The sequence below is a fragment of the Catharus ustulatus genome, chromosome 5 (genome assembly GCF_009819885.2).
Source record: "Catharus ustulatus isolate bCatUst1 chromosome 5, bCatUst1.pri.v2, whole genome shotgun sequence".
Lineage (NCBI taxonomy): Eukaryota > Metazoa > Chordata > Aves > Passeriformes > Turdidae > Catharus > Catharus ustulatus.
Window position 1 is genome coordinate 18026619 of NC_046225.1, and position 26748 is coordinate 18053366.

General features: G+C 41.1%; 1 protein-coding gene across 3 annotated transcripts in view; it reads right to left on the reverse strand.

Moving 5' to 3' along the window:
- Positions 1 to 783: 783 nt before the first annotated feature.
- Positions 784 to 26748, reverse strand: part of SNCA (synuclein alpha) — a 67044-nt gene continuing 41079 nt past the window's right edge. For all 3 annotated transcript variants that reach the window (XM_033060931.1, XM_033060932.1, XM_033060933.1), the window contains exons 5-6: positions 2385 to 2474; positions 784 to 1412 (exon numbers count right to left, since the gene is read on the reverse strand). In XM_033060931.1, coding sequence (XP_032916822.1) covers positions 1380 to 1412; positions 2385 to 2474 — 123 coding nt within the window. In that variant the 3' untranslated portion in view covers positions 784 to 1379. The remainder of the gene's footprint in view (positions 1413 to 2384; positions 2475 to 26748) is intronic.

Genomic DNA, 26748 nt, shown 5'->3' on the forward strand with positions numbered 1-26748 from the left:
TGATAGTATCAGGGAGGTTGCAGAAAGCCAGAAAGAAGCTCAGTTCAAGAACAAGTTGGAGAGTTCATCCTCCATGGCTCTGTCTCTTTTTCAGCATACCAATAATATGCATTATGTGGTTGTGCCTAAGTTTCCCCCCTTTCAAAACCAAACAATGATATTTACCTGTTACCCAGAACACTGAAAACAATAGCTGCAGGTCAAGTCCAAAATCCTACTCAAAGCTAGAGAAACCTTAAACACAAAACCACTTCAGGTTAGAGGTAACACTTGATCCAAAACAACAAATAATAAAACATGACAGAAGTAAAACCATCTCACATTTAAATCTTTTTACTATATGGAAAAATCCAGGCAGTGTATGTCTAAAAATACACGGTAGATTGTATTTCTGCAAAATGGGACTTTATACAAGACAAATTCAGTGCAACCAAGCCATCACTGTATACCCCAGCACTTTAACAACCTTAGAACAGTAATTCTTCAAAGAGCCTCATGATAATCTGCTGCAGCCCATTATTAATGGCTGCATTCACTTTCAGGTTGTCCTTACAACAGCAAGTTTATTAACCTCACAAACAAATCTATCTGCCAGCAAAGCTGAAGCCAGCTGTGGTAGCAGCCCTGATTTTCTCATTCTTCACCATGTTTTTTGTATAGACTGGGCTTACATTTTCTGATTTTGCTCCTCCAGTTCCTTCAAAAGAAGCAACACAGCTTGAATGCTTCAACAGAGACTTTTGGAAGGGAAGGGTGGTGTAAGAAATCACCACTAATTAGGAATTCTTTTTTAATGGGTTACGTTTTATTTGCTTCAGTTGAACACCATTATTTACAGACACAAATTAATAAAACACATCACAAAACAAAATTTCAACAGCTAATATTTATAGGTGCATAGTTCATGCTCAATTACTTTTTTATATTTATAATACATACACATATATATAAAGCTCTCACAATAAGTCATCTCTGCACAGAAAGAATAGTCATAGGAAACAAATAAAAACTGTATCATAAACAATATCAAATTACTGACAGCCTATCAACAAAACATGTACAGAATTAGAAATAAGCAGTAGACACTTAGGTGTTTTTACTTAATATTTTCTTTTTTAACTTTTAAACTTGAAGCCACAATATCCACAGCACAACAATGACCCTGCCAACCGGCTTTCATTTCAGCAGGAGTGAAATGCTGAAACAAGGTGGATGCAGTCACAGATACTCCAATCATTGCTGATGGAAGACTTCAAAATACACCGTAAAAACTGTAAAAAAATTTAACGACTGGGCACATTGGAACTCAGCACTTGTACAGGATGGGATGTCTTTAGTAGTTAGTAGACTTCAGGTGATAGAAAGGAAGGAAAGGACTCTCATGCTTCAGGTTCATAGTCTTGATACTCTTCCTATTAAGGGAGAGCAGAAATCAACACTGCTGGTATTTTAGATAAAGCCATCCTATTTTCTCTATTTATTCTACTCCTGGTGGATTCAATGCCCAAATATTATGGATTCTCATGTGACCAAGATATGAAATGTATTTGGATTTTGTCACATTTTCCAGATTCTGTACTTTACAAGTCATGATACTTTGAGAAGAATTAGATTTTTACAGTGATTAACACATTCAGCTGATGCAGCCAGGAACTCCTGAGACCACCCATGATAATTCACTTGGAGAGGAAGGAGGACTGCCTCTGGGCTGAACAACACATCAGGTGGTGCAGAACCTCATATGAATGAGTAAATCATTTGAAGGAGTGTTGAACTATGGCCACATGAGCAGCATCCATAATTTCAGTGATATTCAAGACGTTACACTCAAGCCTTTAGGTCTTTTATTGGATCATGGTCTGCATGTTTTATACCTCTCATTTTCAGTCTTATTATCTGCACTACCATAAAACTGCTAGTCCAACTACCAGTGCACCATGCCAGACATTGTAGTACTATTTTAGATAGCTGGTTCATAAAAACCAACAAAATAATTTACTCCCATAGTTGCATTAACTTAAGATCATGCTTCACAAAACATCATGCATTGGTGCGTGCCCAAGCTATTAAAACAATCTATGATGATACAGTTTGTCCTGCATTCCCTATCAAACATTCAGAAAAGGATTCCTCAAAATCCAGGCATAAGTGTTTTGAAACACTCAAAATATTTTCCCATTTAACTTCCTTCCTATAAAAAAAGCAATTAATTTTCTGATTCCCAGCACTAGGTATAGGCAGATCTTGGCCAGAGAGACCATGTTTCTGCTGTGCCCTTGCAGCTCCCAGCATCAGCCTGGCCAGGCTCACGTAGCTCCAGCATGCAGCCTCCTCCTGTGCCCTTCTCTTACATGTATTCACAGCAAACACCACGACAGACTTACCTCTGGAGGCATCTCGTAAGCCTCGTTCTCAGGATCCACAGGAACACCTGTATTATTCACCATTCCCTCCTGCAGGAAACCTTCTTCATTCTACATTAGAAATAGGGAAACAAAAGTGACAGTGACTGCTTGCCTCATCATTTCCACCACAGTGTGAGTTTCCTCCCCATCAGTGGTTGACTTCTTGGCCTGTCCTTTGGCTGTGGGATGCTGCCAGGGGTTGTGGAGAGTGGGGGGACATCAGCTGCAGAGAGATCTTCTCCATGTTTCACAGGGGTATCCATGGGAATGGCAACTACCATCCTTTTCAATAGCTGAGACTCTACTTTTCTCTTGCCATGGACAGGCCAAGAAGTCAATCTGAATAAAAGAACAGTACCACCACAAATTTTCCAATATCTTTAAAAAAATATTTTAATCCCACAGAAAAGCTTTGGTCAAGTTATGAAACAGACCAAAAGAAGGGTTTTTTCAATTATCTATTTTGTTCAATCTTATAGACACATCCATCCTCTCATAAACCACTGTTTATTTTAAAGTTTCCACCCTTTCATAATGCATTGCTAGAAGTGGGAAGCATGCTGATTTTTTTTCTTCTGTTTTAGAACCTAACTGTATTGGAAAATGTTTTTTTCCTTTAATGGGTCATACCTTTACATGCTTTCTTATGTCAACCAGCATATTACTCTACACACTACTGGTATATGATACATGGTATGATACATTTTATCTAGCTTCTTGCATTTTTTATTATAGAAGCACTTCATTTTATACAACAATTTTAGTAAGAGACTCTTGCAATCAACAAGATGGCAATGGTGTGAGGAAAAACATGTTGAATAAGATTATTAAGGGAAGATTATTATTCACCTAGAACTACAGATACTCTGTACCATATGAAACAAACAGAAAGAACCCACAACATTTCAATTGGGCTAATCTTTGTAGCTGTTACTCCAGAAGTTCACAGAGAAGAAATATGAATTCTGCCAGAGTAGAGGCTGCTGGAGTTCACAATGAACTGTAAGAAAACAATATGAAAACAGGCAGAGTGTCTCAATGGATCCATTGTGACCATGCTGATTTATAACTGGTGTCAATTTAGACAGAAATGCACTAAAACCAATTACAGGCACTCAGGAAGAAATTAATTTTAAAAACCCCACCTGCAGGCCAGTAGAGTAGACAGAAATACAAAATTAAGTAAATCACAAACCAGACTAATGAGATAATTCTTCAAAATCTACAAATTCTAAGATAGTGGCGCAAATTAAATTTAGGATACAGACAAAACGAGGATAAGAGAAGCTAGACCTGAAATTCACCTTTAAAAGCTTAACAAAATAGAATATAAAATGCAAAGAGGCAGCACTAAATCCTCTTTACCTTCACACAGTATTTATTTGGCTTTCCATTTGGAAAATATTGGCCCCCTCTGTTGTTTAACCAGCTGACCTTAGTCATAATGCTCTGTTCCTCACTTTCTGCACCACCCAAGCCCAAACTGTGACTTTATCTACCAGATACCAGCCCTGCTCCTCCTGGATCCATCACCTTTCTGATACATATGTAGGTACACACATTTTTCATCCTCATCATCAAAATTTACAATGTGCAGAATTTATATCCATAATATAGATTATTTTCTTCAGCTCTTATTTCAGACTTCAAAAGGTCCAGTATGAAGAGAAATTTGGTCCTATTACTTCTCAGTGGGGCCAGATATGCTTTTTCCTCTGGAGGTAAGCAGCACAGTCTGTGTAGAGTCGAACTGTGCTGCCAAGTTCCCTCCATGAGTGTGCCTGCTCTGAGTCAGCACCCTGAGCTGCTGGAATAGACCATGTGGACAAATTCCAAAAAGCCAAAGGACTCTGATGAATAAGGTTGCAAGTACCTTTATTTAGGTATTTAATAGGCACCTGTATCTTCCAGAACTGCCAGAAATTTGGGGTGTTCAATATGAAAGGTAATTTTTCAGGCTTGAAATTACGAGAAAAGCTGGGCCAAGCTACACTTTTCCCTCAACTTATTAAAACACTTGAGCTCCTCAGATTACTTGATTACAGTATTTACTTACCTTAGCTTCTAAACAAAAAATTTATAGCATTTATGCCTGTTTACTTTTACAAAAAGTAGCATCAATCCTTACTAGCTTTGACTGAAATAGCCAAATAGAGTGTGTGATGCAAATTTTACAGCTGTTACTGTGCCCTGGATCTGACAGACCAGCTCTAAGGACCTAAATCTCCTGTCACATGCTCTCCTGATTAATCCAAAGAACAATTTAATTTCTGCTTCCCCCAATCATTAAAGAACAGCTTCAGCTAACAATCAGTTCATCAAGTAAAACTGTGCCCAAAATCAGGCTTGAGGGTGCACAAGAAAGCATGCATGCAGCTCAATGTTATCTGCAGCAGGAAAACAGATGGCAAGTGAAACTGCCAGGACCATTATTAACGACAAGGAAAAACACTTCCCAGCAGAATTTCAAATAAGAGCTGCAAAGTTTGCATGCTGTTTTATAGTTAGGAACCTCTGCAATGGATCTGGACTGTCCATCAGGATTACTGAGACACAAGGCCTAAAAGACCGAATTTATCATCTTTCCAAGTCCCTTCAGCAAGTTCAGGATGGAGATTTCTCTATAGGTTCAAATAAAACAATCAGCAGCACTAGAAAAATACATCATCAACCACACCACCACTATTTTTTCAAAGGAAGTAAATCATAAGCCATAAAAAACCTCCAAGGGAGTTCCTTGCCTGGGAAAGGTTTATCGCCTTTGCCCAGCTGCAAACAGCAACACAAACACCACCTCTCATGTTGATGTCACTGTAGTTCAGATGAGGATGGCATTACTCAAGGTCATCTGTTACATAAAAACACACAGTAAAGGTGACCACCTCATTTTCAATGGTGGCATGCTCTGCTCCTGACGTACAGTCGCCACACAGTCAGGGCATCATAAAAGTAAACCACCGCCCTCAGTAATACAGAGACATCTGAGGTACACCTTATATCATAATTTACCTCCTCTAAAACAAAGAAATGCAATTTTACATTGTCATTATCAGTAATTCCATATCCTGATTCAGTTACAGAAGAGGAAAACCACCCAAATGACCAATTCTTGTCTCAGTACAAAAGACACATTTTTCTCTAGAAGCCACAACCTCTCTCAACTATACTGAAGGGCATTTCCAGAGGGAAAGATTTTTTTATATTAGATCATCTGAAAAGTTCAACTAAAGCTTCTCAGAGATGAAGTCAGTTTTTAACTGGGGAGCACTGAACTCTTGCTGGGAAAACACTTTTAAAAAGGAAAATTACAACTCACCCAATAAACAAGGCATTAGAAGAATGGTGTGATGAGGACTTCTTCTTGTCCCCTAAGGATTCCCTTGAGGAAAAATGAATACCCACCTATATATTGGTTTGAAACATGGTCACTATGGGTAACTCTTGCATTTTGACTCCAGAGAGTCCTGTGCACTCAGACCCCACCTTACAGGAAAAAAGCTTCTGCGCTACCCCAAGCAGAGTAGACCCCACTGCCATTCTCGGGCATTAACAGGATTGTCACTTTTTGCTGTCAGAACTTCTCTCTGCCTTGCTAAAGGCATGTGCCTATCAGACCTGCACAAAGCCCATGTCCTACCAGGCCAACTGGCAAACCCACCCACACTTTTTGCAGGAATATGTGGCTACATTACACAGTGTATACCCTCTCTTCCATGAGTTTCTCTCATTTTGTCAAGCAACTTGTGTCCTTTATAAACAAAGAGGAGATGGTGTCCCATCATTGTGAAGTGACACTTTTGCATGGCCCTGGGTGCCAGTTCTGACTCAAAGAACAGGTATGAATATACAAGAGCATGAAGCAGAACTGCTGCAATGGCTCCAAAATGTCCATTCCTCCTCTTTTACTATGGGAATGAATGCTGCTAAGCTCTGTGCACCACAGTGTGAAATGACACACTTTTGCAATAAAATAGTAGTCAAACTAATTAAAAACTCCTTCTGATGACCTGACCCTATTAAAATACAGAATATTTGACAAAACTTCAGGACTATTCCTTTTACCATGTAAATGTCACCAAACAGTTTTTTTCTTATTTCAGTGTTTTTGATGAAAATTGTACCTCATTCTTTCTCTTAATTCTCTTTCCCACCTCAAAAAAATGCACACACAAAAAAGAGAAATACACAGTGAAAAACATTTTTCTACATTTAAGTGGAGTTTTCTGCATGTCATTTAGTGCCCACTGTCTCCCACCATTTCACTGGGCACCACTGAAGAGTCTGGTTCAATCTCCTTCACCTCCACCCCACCAAGTGTTTGTACTTATTGATAAACCCCCAACCCCCTCAAACTCACATCCATGTTGTTTCACAGTTGCTGATTTTCTGTCTGTTTTTGGGACCTCCAGGGAATTTCCCATGCAGATACTGTGGAAGGACCTTTTCTCTTGTTTAAAGCCTTACTGCCTACAATAAATAACGTGAGGCTTCCCTCAAACATCTAAAAGATTAATGTAAGCTGAGAAGTAATAGTTAATTTCAACAAAATAGATTATTAAAACTCAATGAGCACTGGTCACTCTACATCACTTACCAGTCTGTTATTGAGTGTTTTATAATGTGAAACTGTGACCCAATTAAATTTGATTAAATTAAATCTGTGTAAATTAATCAAATTAAAACTGTGAATCAAAAAAGCTATGAACCAAGACAAGAAGCATTATGGAAAAAGCAGTGAACTAGAATAGGGAAAAAGCTGTTTTACAAGGTAATCTTCTGGAAAGTCCTTTGAGACCCCAATAAAATGTTCCATGCAAAGCAATTTTAACGTAGCCCATTTTGTTGTACGTACACACCAGCTGGTACCTGTGGGAGCTCAGAATAAGAAAATACACATCTAAAAGCATTATTATCTTGAAAAATTATCACATACTGATGGAGTAATGTTTGCTAGCCATGGGCATTTACATCTTTGTGGGCCCCGACGCTAATTCTAGCCCATTATGAGTGAACTATTCAATTTGCAATTGTTACAGTCTGGATAATTGCACTAGTAATCTGTCTTGATTTATTCAGGGATAAAACTGTTTACCCCAAAGCAATTGGTCTCGTGCCTGTTACCACATCCCAAACCTGTAAGTCAGCAGGGCTGCCTCAAGCCCTTACAACTGGTAACTTCATGTCCCTACAGCTTGACTAAGCCCATTTCATTTTGGTATTACCCACCTTGTGAGAGCTTTTGTCAGGAGCTGTCAGTCATTATATGGTACAGCTTAAGGTAAAATTTTGTGATTCCTTTTTTTATACCCACAGTGCAGCTGTTTCTGTTCCTGTACAAATTTGCCTCCTGCTACAAGCTGAATAACAATTTGCTGGGCTTATGGGCTTAAAATTCCCCTTTGAAAAGAAAATAATTTGCATTCCTTCTCCAAAATTTACTCCACCTGGATACTGTACTGAAGTCAAAAAACAACTGTCTTCCCCATTTGGTAACTCATTTTTACAGGTATTTTGACCATAAAGACCAACTTATCTGGATGGGAGAGAAACCCTTGAACAAAGAATCTAACAAGAGGCAATAAAAAATATGCTAAAATGGCCTCAATTAATTTACTTTCCTAGTCCTATTATATTAATGGAACTGACTGAGTTAGACAGTTATAACTGAGTTGCCAGGTCAGCTTAGTATGTTTTAAAGCCCCTGATCACTCATTGCAATAGTCAGTGCCTCCAAGACTCAGTTGTAAATGAAAAAGCATCATCATCAGTCCAAATGTTTCACTCCAGAGATAGAGATGTATCTATGTACTAGCTAGAAATAAAATAAACTGTTTTAATTACCCCTAAGCTGAACACCTAAGTGAAGGAAATGATGAGAAAGCATTATGAGTGAAAGAAACGAGCTGTTCCATTGCACAACTCATTTAGAGTACCAACAATGAAATGAGACTGTCTCCTTCCTTCTCCTCAAATGGAGAGTTGAAATAAAGAAGAGACATTTAATTAAATAAATATCAGCATTAGCACAATTCTAATGAAAGGCTAAAATATTGTCTGCAAGTTCTACAGGCTGCATTCTGATCTGCATTTTTATACCTTTCAGTTGGCAATGACAAAAGTCAAAAGGAATACAGCTGATGTTTACAGAGAGTGGAATTAAATGTCTATGGTAACCTGTAACCACAGCCCTATCTTGGTATCTACAATAGTTGGAAATGATTTCTTTTTAACAACTTGCAAACTGCTGTTAAGTGCCTTGATAACATAGATGGTGTATATTTTTTTTCTTTCCTTCCTTTAAAATTCCCCAGTATTACTTGATGATGAGATGCCTTCAGAGTACAACAGGAACATTTCTGTGAGAAATCAAATTTGCTGAAACTCAGATTCATGTTTGCATTAACCAGGCTGGTCAAGTTGCTAATTAGAGCTGCTGGAATGTTGCTATTTGCTGATAAATGAGGATTACACGGAGAACCTGCTCATTGCAGAGGCTAGATCAGAATTTCATGTCAGTTCTACAGTGATGGACATGTGCATCAATTCCAGGTGACTTAAAGTAAGAGGCTGCCTAGGGACTGAGTCAATGTGACATCAGCAACAGATGTGAACACATCCAGGACACAAAGCCCTTTCAGCTTCATCCTTTTCTACTTCCCATATCCATGGTGACATTGAAAACTCCATGGGTAAGGGAAAAAAAAAGTTAGAGCACGTAATTTGGAAAGACTGGAGTTATTCATAATTGCAATATAGCGGGATTAATGCTGACTAGATGTCACAGAGATGTGGCCCAGATCTGCCCCTCTTTCCGTTCTCCTGAACAAGGTAATAACAATATTTTAGAATAACAGATATGTTCAAATAATATCTGTTACTATATGCAACAAATGTCCACTATCAATTTCATTGTTTACATTCTCAAAAATGAAATTTCAGACTGCAGTTCCACAGAAATCTTCAGTCAAATAATAACACTAATTCCAATAAGGAGTTGGAAAAAGGGCCAAGGACTGCACTGAAGTGCTTGCTTGAACTTATGCAGTAAAAAGAAACAGAAAATACCCTGAGTTTATTTTAATTTTTTTTACTTCGTAACTCAAAGACACCTTGACAGAGCTGAATAAGAGACTGAAATAAATAACATGCACCTCAACAGGAAAATGTGTGAGTGCCACTTAGGCACTCACCAAATCAAAGATGATGGGCAAACAGTGCACAAAAAAGAATTACAAGGTCAACATAAGCCAAAATGTCACCTTAGTACAAAAAAAGGAAAGCCAATCTCTCATGTATTAGAAAGGCATTTCCAGCCCTAGGGGGCCTTCTCCTAAATGCAGAATTCAGTCTACACAGTGCACTTGGCTGGGGATGCTGGGAGACCCCAAAGGAGAACAGCAGGAATGATCACATTCAAGAACATAGGAAAATGAAGGAATCCATCAGACACTCTGCCTATCAGGAGCTCCACAGGATTAGCTAAACCCATCTGTCCCTTTCTATAATGGAGGATTCTCCATTCTGTGTGAAACCATTACCAAGGATGATATCTGAACATTACCTTCATTAAATAAAACTAGAACATAACACTTGACTGTGACAGATCACATTAACTAGAAGAATGGCACACATCAGCTCGGAAGTCAGCATAGAAACAAGCAATACTGGTGAGATGTGGCTCTACTAGGTCAGTAAAGATGATTTTAAATAGTGTGGTCTCAGCCAGAGCTGCAATGTTATTTTACCATATTTTATTTAAAACAGTTTGGATATCATAATCACATTTCAATGTTAAGTACATTTTTAGTAGAAACTCCAGAAGTTACTGTATAGACTCCATAAGTACATATTCTCAAAAAAAATCAAAGGAGAAAAATTATTTTCTCTTCAAGAATCCTCCAGTTACACCAACAGTTGATTCAATGCTGTATTACCTAAACCAGTAAAACAGCAACCTCTAAACCATACCTATTTCTCCTGCTCTTAGAAAAAGTCCTCTACACAGACCTGCAGGCCCAGCCACACTGGCATTATGAACAGCACGAGCTCCCACAGCATGGCCCCACATGTACAAAGTTCCAGCTCTGCGACTGTAGTCACAAAGCACTGAAGTAACTTCACTCACTCACAAGGAAGTTTTTAAAGAAAGGGGAAGATTTTCTATTCATTAGCAGGAAGAGAGTAGGTTTTTCTCCCTTCTGCTTTTCCCTAGAGTATGAGCAGACAAGCCAATGCAATCAGCACTGACTCATTTGCTTATACTCTCCAGCACACTGAGCTGTGGGCTCACAGGTGGTCTAGTGGCAGGATGTCACCTTCAAGGGCTGGAATTGATTGACAGGACATGCTATGAATGAAGTGCTCACCCTTCAGTTATTATCAGCGAGCATCTCTCTAAAGCATTCTTTCAATTCCAACCTATTACAGCACTTTACCCAGCTGGGAGATTTTAAAATATATTTCCTCTACAAAGTAAACTAGCACTTGCTTTGAAAAAAACCCACTTGCAACAATTATTTGAACTACAAAGGTTTCAGGAGTATTTCCTGCAATCGTGATCTATTCAGGAGCAGATTAAACACTACAGAAGACTAGAGAGACAGCCTACATTAAAAAATTTATGCTCCTGAAGCAATACTCAGTGTCTAGAAGCAAGTACACAACTATTCAGAGCTTTCATTTGAATTGGGAAAGGTTCCTTCACAGTTCAGTGGCACAAAACACAAACATCACGAAGATCTCTTCAGTGTATTCTTCTCCCATAAAAGAAGAGATAATTCCTTTTAACTAAGTGGAAATAATTTCTTAATAAAGTCTACTTAGGTGTAGCACACAAGCAGACTCTTAAAAGATCAGTGCCTAAATACACAATACTTGAGTATTTGTGCTGTCTTTCCCTCCTCCCCCAGCACTGCTATTCTCATCTTTGCTTTTCACTTCTGGCCTAGATGCAAGGAAGCAGCAAACTGGTCTGCCATTCTCTACACTGCATGAGAGTGGATTTCAAAGCAAGTTTCCCAGGCCAAGTTCTGCCCTTTGTCAATATAAGCCTGGTGTAGCTCTCCCCCTCACTAAGCCATTTCCATACCTACACCTGTATGTCTGAGAGCAGCCTGGGTTTATGATCCCCTTCCCAGACACCTGCTGCTGTCTCAGAAGGGATGGACACCAGAAAATTCTTCACTTCTCCTTCACGTATACAAAGTCATAAAGAGTGTAAGTTTGGATGGCCTTTGAGAAGTCACCCAAGTTGTACCTCTGTTTTAGGTAGGATGAGCTTATCCCAAATCGTTCCCAACAGATGTCTGGGAAAAGCCACTTAAAAGCCTTAAAGTAACAAAGGCTTGATACTGGAACAAACATTACCCTGACTCATTTCAGTCTTCTCTGGGCTAACCCAGCTCTTTCCATCCACACAACACAGGAAAAACCTGTGGAGCATCCACCACCCTGTACCTGTGGTGCTCATTTATGAGAACTGCAAATAAGTTACACCTTGCTAGAGTTGAGACGTGGCTGCTTGGTGTTTGGAACAGAGTCAAGTAGGGCAGAGATGCTACTCACCATGTTGCTGAGAAGGAAAAGGAGGGTAAGCCCCAGGGTGTCAGAAGTCCAAAAGCTACCTGAACCAGTGAGAACTGATGATAATCTCAGCCGTAGATGAAACTTCAAAGGAGAACTATTGCTGCACTTCTTTTTCCAGAAGGAACCTTCTATTAATAAACTCTGTTAAACCATTTGACATTAAAATGCAGAGCTGCTTTTAAAGGATCAAAGCACTGAATGTTAGTTATTAGAATTGTTAAAATGACACTTTCCCTCTGGTCCTTTCTTACTATTAATCACAATAGCTCCCTAAACTTCACCAGCTAAGCAGGGCTGCCCCTGGAATGCATTTAAGTCACAGTGAAGTTATCACCATAAACTTCTGGAATTCACAGGAGGCAGTCATTCTCCAGCAGCCACTAGGAACAAAAGGGAAATAGCACTTTTCACACCTACTCTTCTGATTTGAGAGAGGGGATTTTTGTAATACTCCAGCCCTCAACCCCATTTAAATTTAAGCATACCAGAGGAAAAATGATGCATGCACACCACAGAGGTAGCACACAAAAAAGCAGTTGAGATAAAAGAATTTATTCTGTTCACAATATCCAGAACAGCAGGTAAAACCAATTCTGCCAGTAAGTTTTGAGTGAAATACTGCTTAGTAATTTGACTCATTGCACCATCTACTTAGGGGATATATAGGAAAAACCAAACCACTTTTCAAATTCATGGTGTAACAGTCAGCTACATATGATTTATGAATGCTCAGAGGAAGCTGAAGAAGAGTAATTTCATCTATGTCACGTCAATGAGATCAATTACCAACAAAGTTTATTCTATGGGAGAAGAGAATGCTCAGCTAAAACACAGAAGGAAAGAACTCATGTAGCAAATTAATTACAGTCGGTACAGTTATTTCTCCTACAAGCCACATTTGCAGCTCTCCTGAACAACAATACACTGCCTGAAGCAATAGAACATTTCCTCCAACATAGTGGGAACCTAAATGCTGCTCTTTTGCATTTTCAGAACTGAGGATGAAACAAAACGACTGGCAGGATGAGTCCATGCTTCAGAAAAAGATGTGTATTTATGATATGATTCCCTGCAATTTGAAAACAACACAAAAACTATCTCCTACCAGTCATAAAGATGCCTGATGAACATTTGGATAAGAACCAGAGCCAGATCTTGAGAATCAACCATGCAGATCTGAACACAACTGACTTGAAAGACTGTCACAGTTGGATGCCCAAGTGTTTCTAAATGCTCAAGCAGTATCAGGCACTCAGCTGGAGAGTTTATGGGCAAACACCATTTCTGAAATGACCTATACTAGAAAATACTTCTATGGAATACAATAAATGTAATGAGTAAATGTACTTTGACATGAACAAACTAAATTCAGCATTATGCTGTATCATCATCTTTTAATAACTACCTCCAAATAATTTTGTATCAGTTATCTGATAGGTATTTGTGTATTCCCTCAACTGGGGTATTGCAGTGGCTCTCATTAAAGTATGATAATTTTTGTAGTTGTTTAGCATAAGGCCAAATGATGTGTTTACTGTTCCATAACAAGCATTGCTCAACAGGCAGATTCAATGAGGAAACAGAGCAGTGAAAAGAGAGATTTCTCTTACACATGTGTGTAATTTCTGATACAAGCAGGCAACAAACCACCTGGTCCTTGTTCTCTGGTTTAGTTGCTCATCTGCCTGGAATCGTCCAAGAATGGCAGTGGTATTGGAAAAAGCAACAGCTGACTGCTCTAAAGTTATCTACCTCTTTCCCATACCTGTAACATTTCAAACAAATATGCAAAGTGTGGATGCTTAGTGGGCTACTTTTACCTGAAGTCACTTCTGCCAAGAGGAGCTCTGGACCATCTAGCACCCTCAAAAAGCTGTTTACGAAGAAGAACTAGTGCCTCAAGTATTCAGAAGAATTTTTCTGAATAGATTATTGCAGAAAAGAAGTTCAATGCATTCTTTGCAACAACAACAACAAATGTAAATCATATTGTTTGGCTGCATGGTACTTATCTGCCAGCTGGACTTAAACCATGACAAATATGTAAGCAATCTGATAAGAGAAGCTTAAAATAACATTACTACTGAAAGCTTAAAATAACATTACTACTGAAAGCTTAAAAGCTGATATACTCCAACTGCAATTATTTTTAAACATTTAAAATCATTGTAAATTCATTAAATTCATTCATTGGATTCAGCAAAAGACTTTCAAGCACGCACTTAAGCAAACAGTTCCACAGAAGTCAAAACTTTCACACAGGTTTTATACTATCAGAACATCATAGCAAATCAAGAATGACGTTCAGAAACCCTAAGTGTTTCAACTGCCAAAAAAAGAAAATCAAACTACTTAATACGGTATGGTAGGACATCTTGGAAATTTATATAAACCACTTTCACCCAGTAAAACAGACTCAGCATGGGTCCATCTGTAATCTCCCAGATTAAATCAGTGACAAGTAAGCTCTTCTACTGTACCCTCATTGCAAATTAAGATTCAGACAAAGAGACAACATCCAAACTAAACGTGTTCTTAACGCCAGTTCTAACAACCCTGTGGAAACCAAGATTTAAGTCAAAGCAAACTTAGGAGACAACATTCCCCCAATGTCTATTCACTCCAGGAAAACAATCCCTTCAGCACTTGAGGCTTTGCAGAGAAAAATGCTCTAGTGTTTTTTGTTGTGTGGGTGATGCTCCCATTTCCCAGCTGAGTTTGGTTCAACATTTATAGAAGGGATAAAGTATTCTGAATTGGCTTCTATCAGTAAAATGAGTCAGTGATCACTGTGCAAGTGGGAGGACTTCAAGCATTTGACACTGCTTCTCACATTCTTGCTGTCAGAAATGCAAATGTTGGGGAATTTAAACTTGTTCCTATCTTGTCATTTTAAAATCCTAAAGGGACCTTTGATCATCCAGTGGCCTGTTAAATATGTAGCAGTCAGGAAGAAAGGATTTTTTTTTCCCTTCCATGAAGGTTTAACTGGTTTCAAATCTAATACTGACTCCTTTGGGTGAATACAACATATCACCATTTGCCCAGCATTTTTCCTCTGAGGAAAAAAAAAACAACCTCTCCAATGAAAAATTGATCTGCCTTCTAAACTAATGAAAAAAGAAGTAATATAAACAGAGAGAAGATAGCGCTGTGAACCCCACAAGCTACATAATCTCCATGCACACAGCACACCGACATCTTGAGGGCTTAAAAAATAAATTTTAATTACTCTGTCCCCCTTCAAAGCTAAGTGCCTTGCAAATATTACCTGAGGACATGCTCAACTTGTTGAAGGCAGCAGTGCCACTACCCTCTTCAGAGGAGTAGGGCTTTGGTCCCAAGGGCACCAATACCCCTACTGCACTTGAACCTGTTAATCCCACTGAAATGTGCAATTGTTTTCATCGTAATATTCATCACACTCCAGGAGGAGATGTGTCTCTCCAACCTTGGAGCTGAAATGAGGCACCAGGGAGCACTGAGCTGTAAGCAGCCCTGAGGAGAGATGGCTCCTGCAGCCTCCCACACAAAGCCTCTCCCGTGCTTGTTAGCATGCCTGTTATATTAATGACTCATCTTCATCGTACAGCACCAGCTCAGGCTTCTCATTAATCACCTTAAGTGTGCTGGCTTCTGCAGCTTGCTCGGGGTCCTTGCCACTTCAGGCTGCTGAATTACAAACATGGGGAAGGAGGTCATTACAAACATGGTCAGGCCCCACACTTTAGCAAGGACTTTGTAACTTCGCAGAAAATACCTTACAGTCACAACCTGGTTTTTCCAACCCAGTGTTGGGTAATTTCTGCATATTTTTAATGAGCCAAAATAACTGCTTTTGAAATTTGATTCTTAAATTGCATGGGTGGCCAGCAGGTCACTGCTGGTACATTCCCAGTGACAGGCTCAGACAGAGAACTAGCCCTGTACCACAGTCCAGTCCATCCTTCCTGTAGAAAAAACACTGAGTAGCTCATTCAACAGCATGAAACACCTAGAGTGAAAAAAAATGCATTACAAATTGATCTATCCTTCAGGGGAAGAGAAAAAAAATATCTCAAAATATTCTGAAAAAGTCTCTATATGTTTTATGAGAATGAGAAAACCACTAAGAAGAGCTGTAGGTTGTGATGAGGAAGCAATGACTTTTCATGCTCTATGGGCACTTTCTCTTGTATCCCAGCCACCATTACATTACATTCACAGATCCTTCTTTTCATCTTTGGATTGCAATTACTGTTTCTTGGTTATTTCTGTAACAACTTAATTTTATTCCATTTTAAAGATGACCTTTTTTAACACTAACTGCAAAGTAATATGGCTTCCTACACTAGCTTAAAATGGATTTTGCACAAATAAACACCAGGCCAAAGTGCACTGTCAGCAGAAGCTAACAGCCTATAACTGATGTAAATTTATGTCCACCCACTGGTTAGCCCATCAATTTCTTCTCTTATAAAATGTCAAAGAATCTGTCAGTCATGCAGACAATGTGAGAGGCTTCACCACAGGGACTAAAAGAACAGCTCTCCCTTCTAACTTGCCACACCATTCGATGGGTGAACCATCTGACACAGAGGTTAGAACCCAGACACAGCAGATGTGTATCAGAAACTTGGCAGACATGTAAGCAAGGCATCAAGGCTGTACCACTCCTTGACACATCACTTGCTTAGACTACACACTAGATACCACATATGGGTATCTGTCTAGAACCACGTATTTGGCCAGAGCTGTTGCACTGGCTTTAGACCCCATGATTGAGCACTTATCTATTCTAACAGATTTCTTATCTACCAAAACTATTGGTATTATAGGAGCACCAATTGCCAGATAGCTGCTTAACTTCAGTTCAAGAGTTCAGTTCAAGTTGCCTCATTCAAGCCAAAAGTACCCATCTTCATGTCCTTCTACAAAGGACAGGGACAGGACAGGTCCCTGACTGACAGATTGAACCTGTAACACTGCTGGGACTGGATGCAGCAGGCTACTTGGATAACTCCCCAGCATTTGTATCTTGAAAACACTAATCAATTTCCTTCCACGGGAAAAGTGTCTGCAGCTACCCTAAAGGAAGTGTTCATTCCTTCTTCCCTTGCCTGCCTAAAATAAATACCTTTCTGGCAGAGAAAAACCCCTACTTTTAGACATGCTACATATGAGCAATACATTTTGCTGTAAGACAACAGACTGAGACCTGAGCTCATGGCAGCAAGGGGCAGCCTACAGCTGACAACACTCCCAGATCAGCTGAGCTCATGTCTCAGGCAGCATTGCTTTTCTGCCTGAAATACATTTTGTTTCCCCTTCTGCTTTAGATGTTTTTTCGTTGGTTTTGCACTTGAGGATTATTAACTGCAAACCCAGTAGCCACGTGTTGCTGCCCAGCTCCTCTGGTGAATACCCCTAGGTGAGGAGCTCAACATTCTCATCTCACTGTGCTTTTCACCTTGGGTAAGAGCAGTCCAAGCCCAGTCAGCACTGACCTGTGCAAGGAATGGTCTCCTGTTATATGGAAAAATGTCCTGGCTCAAGGGGCCAGACTTCTGGAAGTGATGCAGATTCTCTTCTGTACATCCCCAAAGGACTCCCTGCCTTGCTCCAAGTCCTGCTTAGTGCAATTCCAGAACGCTGGCCCAGTAGCTGAAAATTGCTAAAATGCACTTCTGACCAAACCTGTAACACCACTCAGCACTCCGGCTTGTGCAACATCGATGCTGTGGCTTCATCACATTGACTCTACATTTTAATTGACTCAAAGACTTGAAATGTCAGTAAACCATCCCATGGCTGTTAAAGTGTGCCAGCACAGTAAGAGTACTCACGAAAATACTGAGGGAGCTTTCCAGTTCAAATAAAACAACTTTTAATTTTCTTCTGTAATACATTGCTTTAGTCAGGGCAATCTGACACTGCTCAAAAGCCCATATTTAATCAACAGGAGTTCACAGTTGTCTTTCTACAAGAGAACACAAAGTAATTAACTTCAGCTGCTGAGTTTGTTAAGGACAAACACTGTCCAACACTCTCACACCACCTGAGCTGGGACAGAGGTCCCTTCATAGCTGCACCCCCCACACTCACACAGAACTGTTTTCCTCCCTGGCTGGACCCCAGGATTCCCACAGCACAGTCCCAGATGTCTCCATCTTTTGAGTACCTTAATCATGGCATAATAATAAAATTCCAGCTCAGGTTGATGCCTCTGAGGACGGACTCAGAACAAAGGAGCCCCTGGGCTTTTACACCCTCACAGTCACAGGGCAGGAGAGTCTGCAACCATCAGTTCCTGCTGTGCCCCTGAGTGTCAGGTCCCCAGGCTGGCCCACAGGTTCCAGGGCTCTCTGTTCTGCAAAGGGCCAGCACTTCATGGCTCTTGCCTGGGGCTCAGGCTCCTGCCCCCAGAGCTGAACCTGGACTGCCTGAGCTACCTGCACAGAACACAAACTTGCCAAAACGCTGAGTGAACTCACTCTGCAGAAATTCCAGACTAAGTTTCCACTGGGAAAGCTTTGCTGTACTAGTAGTACATATTGGAAGCATTAAATCAGTCTGTCTTTATCAAAAGGTCTATACCCACACCAATTGTTGCAATGCAGTTCTTCCACTGGTATTGCATATTCTGAAAAACTTTCTCAATTTTTTTTTTTACTATAAAAGCTTTGTTGACATTTGGGATGAAGTTCCTCTGAGAGCTCTAGCAATATCTGTCTACCTTCTAAATATAATCTTTCTTCAGACATCTATCACATCCTCCCATGATATGCACAGAATCTGTTCAAGCTTTTTGTACCGTCAGTGATAGATTTAACTCTGCATTTGCCTGATTTGGAATAGTCTAGATGTGCCAGCACTTCTCTGACAACATTTCTGTCCTTTCCCATCAATTATTAGACTGTGTAGCTCCTTGTTGTCTCCCAAAGCCGCATAACTGCTGAGAAAAAGCCTATTTCAAAGTTTGTTAAGTGCACAAGCCAAAAAAAAGGCCCTCTGATAGTCGTTCTTTACAAACTGCACAGCAGGAACCAGCTCCTAGTCGCCTCCCTGGATAAACTCTCAATTTCCCAGAGGAAAAGGCTCACTTGGAAGTGTGATGTTCTTTGCACTGCTACAAAGCAAAACAATCCCAGAGGATTGCCATGGGTTTGAAGTCAAGGGCATGCCATGTTTACTTGTGTTTTCCATTTTCTTTGGGAAGCCTTGGAGATAAAAGTAAAAAATAAAATTCTCAATGCTGATACAAAGCAGTGCCTTCCAAGTACAAATGTTTGCACATGTGCAGAGGCACTCTACATGTACCAGATGTGACCATAACAGCACCTCTGCATTGAAAACATTATGATTATTCTCACTTTTTTTTTTTTTTTTAGAAGGAAAGGGCTTCAATTCAGGTAATGTTCTTCAAAAGACTTTGCATAAGAGATGCAAAGATAAGCAAAGCACTCAAATCGTGAAACACCATCTGCTCTCTTTTATCTTCTAATGTCTATCAGCATCACCAATGTTGCCAACATTAGTCACCCTCCTCATGATATTGGGTGTTTTTCTTATGCTCTCAGCTCTCAATCAAAATTATACAATAGCAGTTTATTTAAAATAAACTAAAAAAATTCCAATACACTTGATGCCTGAGAAAACTAGTGCAAATCAGCAGGTCAGAAAAGCAGAAGATTTAGAACTATTTAAATAGCATTTAACTGCTAAAATTTGTAATGATACTAAGTATATTCCAGAGGCTATCTTTCAGAGTAGCTCAGCTTCCATAGGGGTGCCCAAAGGGACATCCACACCTAAGACCCCAAGGGTAGCACACTGCATCTCTCAAAAATCTGCTTTTAACTATGACCACAGAGCATCCCAAAGATCCTGTTACAAACCACATTTTTACATAGGCATAGCTCATGACAGAGAACTCAACTGAACTCTGTGCCTTTGGAAGCCAGGCAATACTCAAACACTGAGCCCAATACTGATTACAGCCTCATTATATCCTCATGTGAGCATCCAGAACAAGTGCAGCCTCTGCCTCTCTTGCCAACTTTACACTCTCATGATTACATCTTACTCAGCTGCTTCACACAGCCTTTATTTTTATATAAAGTGAAGAAATTTTTTGCTATTCTGAAACACAAAGTATGTCACTGCCACTGCCTGCTGAGACCAGGGTGCAGCTCATGACAAGTGCTGTAGGCACTGGAGAGGCACCAGGACACCATGGCTGGCAGGTGGAGCAGGGCAGCCCAGGAAATGCTGCTCACAGGTGTTTTTCAACAACTCAGCACAGCTGAGCAGGGACCCAAATGATTTGGGTCCCTTTGTATGTAACCAGCAGCTGGGAAACACACCCATTGTGTGCTGCTCTTTCTCCTCACTGCATCCCTAGCACAGGCACCAACCAAAACCTCAGCCTCATCCTTGGCATTTAACAAGATCCAAAGTCTTGAACCTCATGCTCCTGTTTGAACTGGAAAGTAGGGGCTGCACTATGTGAAAGCATTCTGTTCTTTGCACCCATGTTACAGCCTGCATCTTTGCAGGAGGCTCTGACTCATGCCTGACTCATGCAAGACCTGTACCACCACCAGCATCCACCACAGCCAGAAAACAGAGTATTGCCCCCAGGTTAGGAGCTATTTTAATGCCATGTGTGGTAAGGAAGAAATATGAACAAGCCAGGTAGCTGGCACAAGGAGACCTAAAGGAAGATGATGCTGCCCTGATGACCAAAACCCTCACTCAGTCCAAGCACTGGGGCTTCCATTAAGAAGATTAAGCTGACCAACCATCACCTGAACTTAATTTAACTACAGCACCCTGGCATCCAAATCCCACTCAGGACTTTATGCATACACACACTTGAGTTCATATACCTACACAGAAGAATGAACCCAAGCACACACTTGGTCCTTTACACAAACAAGTCCCAGTCTGTCTGGCACTGTGATTTGTGCAACACATTTGTCAAAGTTTCATGTCTTTTCTTATCTATATTTTCCAATATGAAACAGCAAAGTTAGTAATTTTCTTATTGTTACAGCTTCCCCCCTGCCCCCGCAAAAAGAGAGGGGAAAACCGTGAGAAAAACACGTTTTACTGTTTTGGTAAAATTTCAAAGGTTTAATAAAAAGATAATAGGAGACAAAGAAAGTAAAGGGTTAAAATGGCTGGGTGTTTGGCAAGTTGTTAAGAGCACATGGCTGCTTTGGGAATGTTTTTTTAAATACGTTTTACACTACATTAACTTGTATATTTATGTTTTTCACTAGATTAATTTGTTGTATATTTATAGTATTTTTATGTATAGTTAAACTTTTTTTGGGAATTGTTTGGTATGGCTACTTTTTGGGTTTGCTTTGTTAGAGTATGTGTGTTACGGAATGTTGATAATTGTGTTAGTTGTAGGGTTTTTATTACAGTAATTTCACGAATACAAGCCGCACCAATTTGACCAAAATTTTGGTGGAAACCCGCAAGTGCGGCCAATATTCCGGGGCGGCTAATACATTAACAAAATTCTAAAAGCTGCCAACACGGAAGTGAGAGCCCGCGGCAGCCCCAAGCCAAGCTGGAGCCCGGCCGGCCCCGGCAGAGGTGGGAAAGCCTGGCAGAGGCGGGGCCAGCAGTGTGGGGGGCGGGCGGCAGAGCCTGAGCCAGCAGGGCGGGGCAGGGGGGCGGCAGAGCCCGGGCCAGCAGGGCGGGGGAGCCTGGGAGAACTGGGGCTAGCAGTGCAGGGGAGCATGGCAGAAGCAGGAAGGCCGGCGGGTGGGGCTGCCTGGCAGCGGGGGAAGCCCAGCAGAATTGGGGCCAGCAGCGTGGGGGAGCCCGGCGGTGCGGGGGCCTGCAGTGCCGGCCAGGGCGAGGAAACGCGGCGGCGGTGCAGACGGGAGGGGGCGGCCGGCGAGCCTGGCAGCGGCGGCAGCAGCCCTGCCGGCGGGGCGAGCGAACGCGGCGCGGGGCGAGCGAGGCGCGGCGCGAGCGAATGCGGCGTGGGGCGAGCGAACGCGGCGCGGGGCGAGCGAGGCGCGGCACGGGGCGGCCGGCGAGCCCGGCGGCAGTGGGGCGGTGCTGACGGGAGAGGGGGCCCAGCGAGCCTGGCGGCGGCAGTACCACCCGGCCAACCCCGCCGAGCCGTGGCGCTGAGCTGGGCCACCCGGCCCCGTCGGCAACCATGAGCGGGCTGAGCCTGCCTGGCCCCGCCCCGAGCCAGTAAAGCCTGCTATGCCGCGATCCTGTTACTAATTGGCCAATTTGTGAAAGCTGCGCATGGATTCTCGCGACGAACGAAAGTGCGGCTAATATTCGGGGTGCGGCTTACCTATTGACAAAGACAGCAACATTGTCGAGGCACCGGGGGTGCGGCTTATAATCCGTGCGGCTTGTATTCGTGAGACTACTGTACATGTTTATGGCTTGTTATTTTAAATAAGTGGGTAGTTTAAGCATTCTATTTTTAAAAAACTTATGTTTTATTTTTGTCATTAGAAGAAAAAGGTTTATATTTATATAGAAAAGTTATTTTAACATTATACATATAGCATTTATCTTAATATTTGCAAAAAGCCAACAATATGTCATGCGCTTATAACAACCAGGACTTCAGAACATTTGAATATTTCTTACAAATTCACCTCCCTCTCTCCTTCCAGCCTCAATAAAGCAAAGCCATTTCTCCCCCACATTTAAAACCACCAAGCTCATTAACTACTTAATGAGTTTTGTGCTTTCCTGCTGCACAAGCAGCAAGCCTCAGTCTATTTTCCAAGTTAAACTTTTTTTGCTGTCATTTCTAATAAACATAGTTTTGTGCACAGAGGTTTCCTGAGAGCCATGTGGACCAAGACATGTTTCTTCACAGTTGGAAATACAGAAACTGGTAGAACAACAGCACTAAAATTAAAACATTTATCTTGTATGTCAAACAAAACCTACAGCACCAAACCCAAGAGTTCCTTATATTACACTAGGTTAAGAAAGCACAGGCAAAATCTGTAAAATATAATGGAAATAGAAAATTTGAACTCTTACAGGGTATATTATATTTAGCAATATAATTTAACTGCACAGTAAAGCAAACCTGCTTAAGCATTGGACATGTATATCATTATAGTTTATCCACTGAAAGTAACTATGCTAGTAGAGACCGGAAATTGTAAGTTGCCTGAAGGGAATTCTTTTGGATGCATTATCAGAGGATGGTTGATTATTTTGAAAAAAGACATATTTTAGAAACCTATTTCTCAAAGAGTATCCTCTTCAGTTAGTCCTTCCAGAAACACAGGTCAGGTTTTTAATTGTGTATCTGTCAGTGTGGATCATCTCAATCAATCATTTAAATTGTGATCGGTTTTTAGACCTTAGTTTTGAGAATGAGAAGAGAGAGGAGAGATCAAGAGATCATCTGCTTGGTTGATCTCTGGCTGCTACTGCCAGTAGAGCTGTATTGGGGAAGCAGACAGACATCCAGACATGCAGGAATCCATCTTTTTAATCTACTGCAAATCAAATCAAATGACCACCTGAGCAGCATTCAACAGCTGCCATTAACAGTAGTCACCAATTCATGTCTAGAAGGCATCTTTGAACTAGTCAGCTTCCAAAATGCAACAGCTTTTCAACAAACATCTCTTATATTGTCACTTTTTCAAGTTTGTATCTGACCTGATCACAACCATATAGAGCTAACATACTTGACATTAAGCAAAAGGCTCAGATCCAAAATCAGTGCCTTAAGTGCCAAAAATTTAATCCGTTTCGGATTGAGCTGTCATTCAAGGCTTAATAGTCTTGGATGCTTAGAAATTCCAGTAGTTTCACGAATACAAGCCGCACCATCTTGACTAAAATTTTGCTCCCACATCGGAAATGCGGCTTGTACTCAGGAGCTGCCAATATGTGAATAATTTTCTGACATTTACAACCTCAGAAGTGCCAGCCAGGGTGCCGAGCCGAGCACCTGCCAGTAAAAGCCGGCATTTCGTGATTGTTACAAATTGATACTCTGTTGTGTCGTGGGTGGAGCCTGGCTCCCTGCAGGCAGCACGGGGGGACGGGGAGAGAGGCGGGAGAGCTCTCTCCTTCCCTCCTCCGCCGCAGCCCGGGAGAGAGACAGGGGGGCTCCGTCCCCGCCCGCCATTGCCGCCGTCGCGGGAGCAGGGAGGGCTCCGTCCCTGCCTGCCAACGCGGAGCAGCGCCGGGCCAGGGCGAGCGAGCCCAGAGGCAGCGAGCGGCAGCGCCGGGCTGGGCCACCTGGCCCCGTCGGTAGCCCTGAGCAGGCCAAGCCTGCACGGCCCGAGCCGAGCCAGTAAACCCCACCATGCTGCAGTTCTGTTACTAATTGGCAACTTTGTTGCATGCGGGTCCTCGCTGCGAACGACAGAGCGGCTTATATTCGGGTGCGGTTTATTTATGGACAAAAACCGAAATATTTGCCAACACCCAGCGATGCGGCTTATACTCAGTGCGGCTTGTATTCGTGAATTTACTGTATAATAAAAAGCAAAGTATGATGCTGTTAGCCTTAACAGAAGTTATCTGCATCATATGAACTGCTCTAGCATTACCAGAATTCTTAAAACAAATCTTAGTGGGGGTGAAAGCAGCTAGGAAACAGCAGTGATATTGGAATGTATCATAATTTTAGGAAGCATACAGTAGCTGAAGAAAAGACCAGTGGCAGCCTTTCTCCACAACCCTAATCCTTAAATTACCCTGTGGTGAACCATGATGAAATCACAGCCCTGGTCCTAGGATGGAGAGGATATGTGGTGCAGAGGAAGTGGTTTTAAAGAGTAACCATGTAAGCAGAGTCCACAATCACCAGCAAATAGCTACAGAAGAACTGCAAGAAAAACCAAGAATGAGTCCCTGCCACAGGCAAAAAAGTGTGGTCCTAACTCCTTGTAGTAACATTTCCTGATTGGAAAATTCAAGCCAAGTGTCTTGATGCCTGCAAAGTAGGAATAACCAGGGATCCTACACAGCCATTTCCTAGCAACACCTGTACAAAGAAGAAAAGTAGCTGCTTCTCCTATCAATTACAAAATAAAAATTTTTAGACGAGATTTATCCTGGCTCAAGTTTACAGGTTTATATTTTTTCCTTCTGTAAAACAATTATGTACTTAAATATAGAAAATAATCATATTTATGCTATTTGGCATCGAATAATTTGGCATAAAATTGAAGAAAACATATGTAAACAAAATGCTTAAATAGCACAGGAAATAGTCTCTTAAGATCTTACTGGGTTAAATCAATATGAAAAAAATAAATGAATTAGCAAAAGCTATCATTACTAATCCAACTACCATGGTATAATGAAAGGAAAAGTTTCACAGTAGGTTCGATGAAACTATTGGTCCTTGGTTTTGACCACTCTGTTTCTCTAGAGATTCTGAACGGAAATATGTGAATTGAGTGAGGAAAGGGATCTCTCAACTACTCAAAACCCATGAAGAAATAATTAAGAGCAAAACCCCAAAGCCAATAAGACAGCTTCAGACACCTTCTTATAATCAATCCCTCTTCCCATCACTTCCATGTAATGCGTCAATTTTTAATTTTTTCCTAACATTACCATTATGATACCTGAGCTCCAGTTTTTGGGGGGACTCCATCTTTACTTAATCACTTTCTGGCCAATAGATCACTCAGCACAAAACATCCAGACCTAACCCGTCTTGCACAGGAATGATTTTTGGGAACAGTGGAGCTCAAGTTCTGTCATGGAGTTCAAGTGAGTTCAAACAAAGTCTATCCACCTCTTCAGCAACATCCATGAATTCTAGCCTTCTGAATGCTTTACTAAATACTGTGCTGACATTCACCTCTGCAGAAATCTTCCTCTTGCTTACAATGGCATGCCAAGCTCATATTTTACACAGATAAAGCAGAAAAATTTTAGCAGCTCTGCAGGTAGGCAAACAGACTTATTAGATTGTCAGTGATTAAATGCAAAGCTGCAGCCAGTTTATGATAGACCAGAACTGTTCCTCCTACTTCTCCAGCAGCCTCCGTCCATGGATCTAAATTTCAAAGTAGCTCAAAGTGCAACCCAGGCATTTTAAGCTCTAGAGTTAAAAAACAATTTTCCTTAGCAACGTGCCTTTAAGTTATCCTGCTTTCATGGAAGTTGTTTCAGTGATCCTTTTTGTTACAGAGGCAGCTTGGGCTCAGTATCAGCCATTTCATTTACAACTGGTACTGCAAGAAACTGGAAAAAGCTTCACTTGATCCACCCAACCTTGAATTTTCTTCCCTGCTTCCTGCACTAATCCTTAACTGAGAATCACTGTCCCCATTTCCCTCAGAACAACAATTCAGGGAAATTACTATTTTTACAGTACAACAATATATTAATTTCTGATTTTCTCCTGACATCTGTGAGGATGCACAGAGTTCACTGTGGGGTCACCAGCTGCAAATGCCACCTCCCATATTTTTGTGGAGCTTCTGTTGACTACGTGCATATCTGCCATCAAGCAAGTTATCCTGCAATATTGTCAGTGTCTCTGCTTGTTTCCCAGGACAGAATATCTAATTCTTAATGATCACATGTCCAAAATTAGCTTCATAACTACACTCCACCTCATCTAAAGGTGCTTTGACAAAGCCTTCACATATTCTATCTTCCTCAGTCTCACCATATGAAAAATTGTTCTTGTCCTTTGAACACATTATTTCTCTGAAGAAAACCCTCCTGGCATGTGCTTCACACATACACAGCTACTTCCCAGTCCTTCGCAGGGAAAAGGGACATA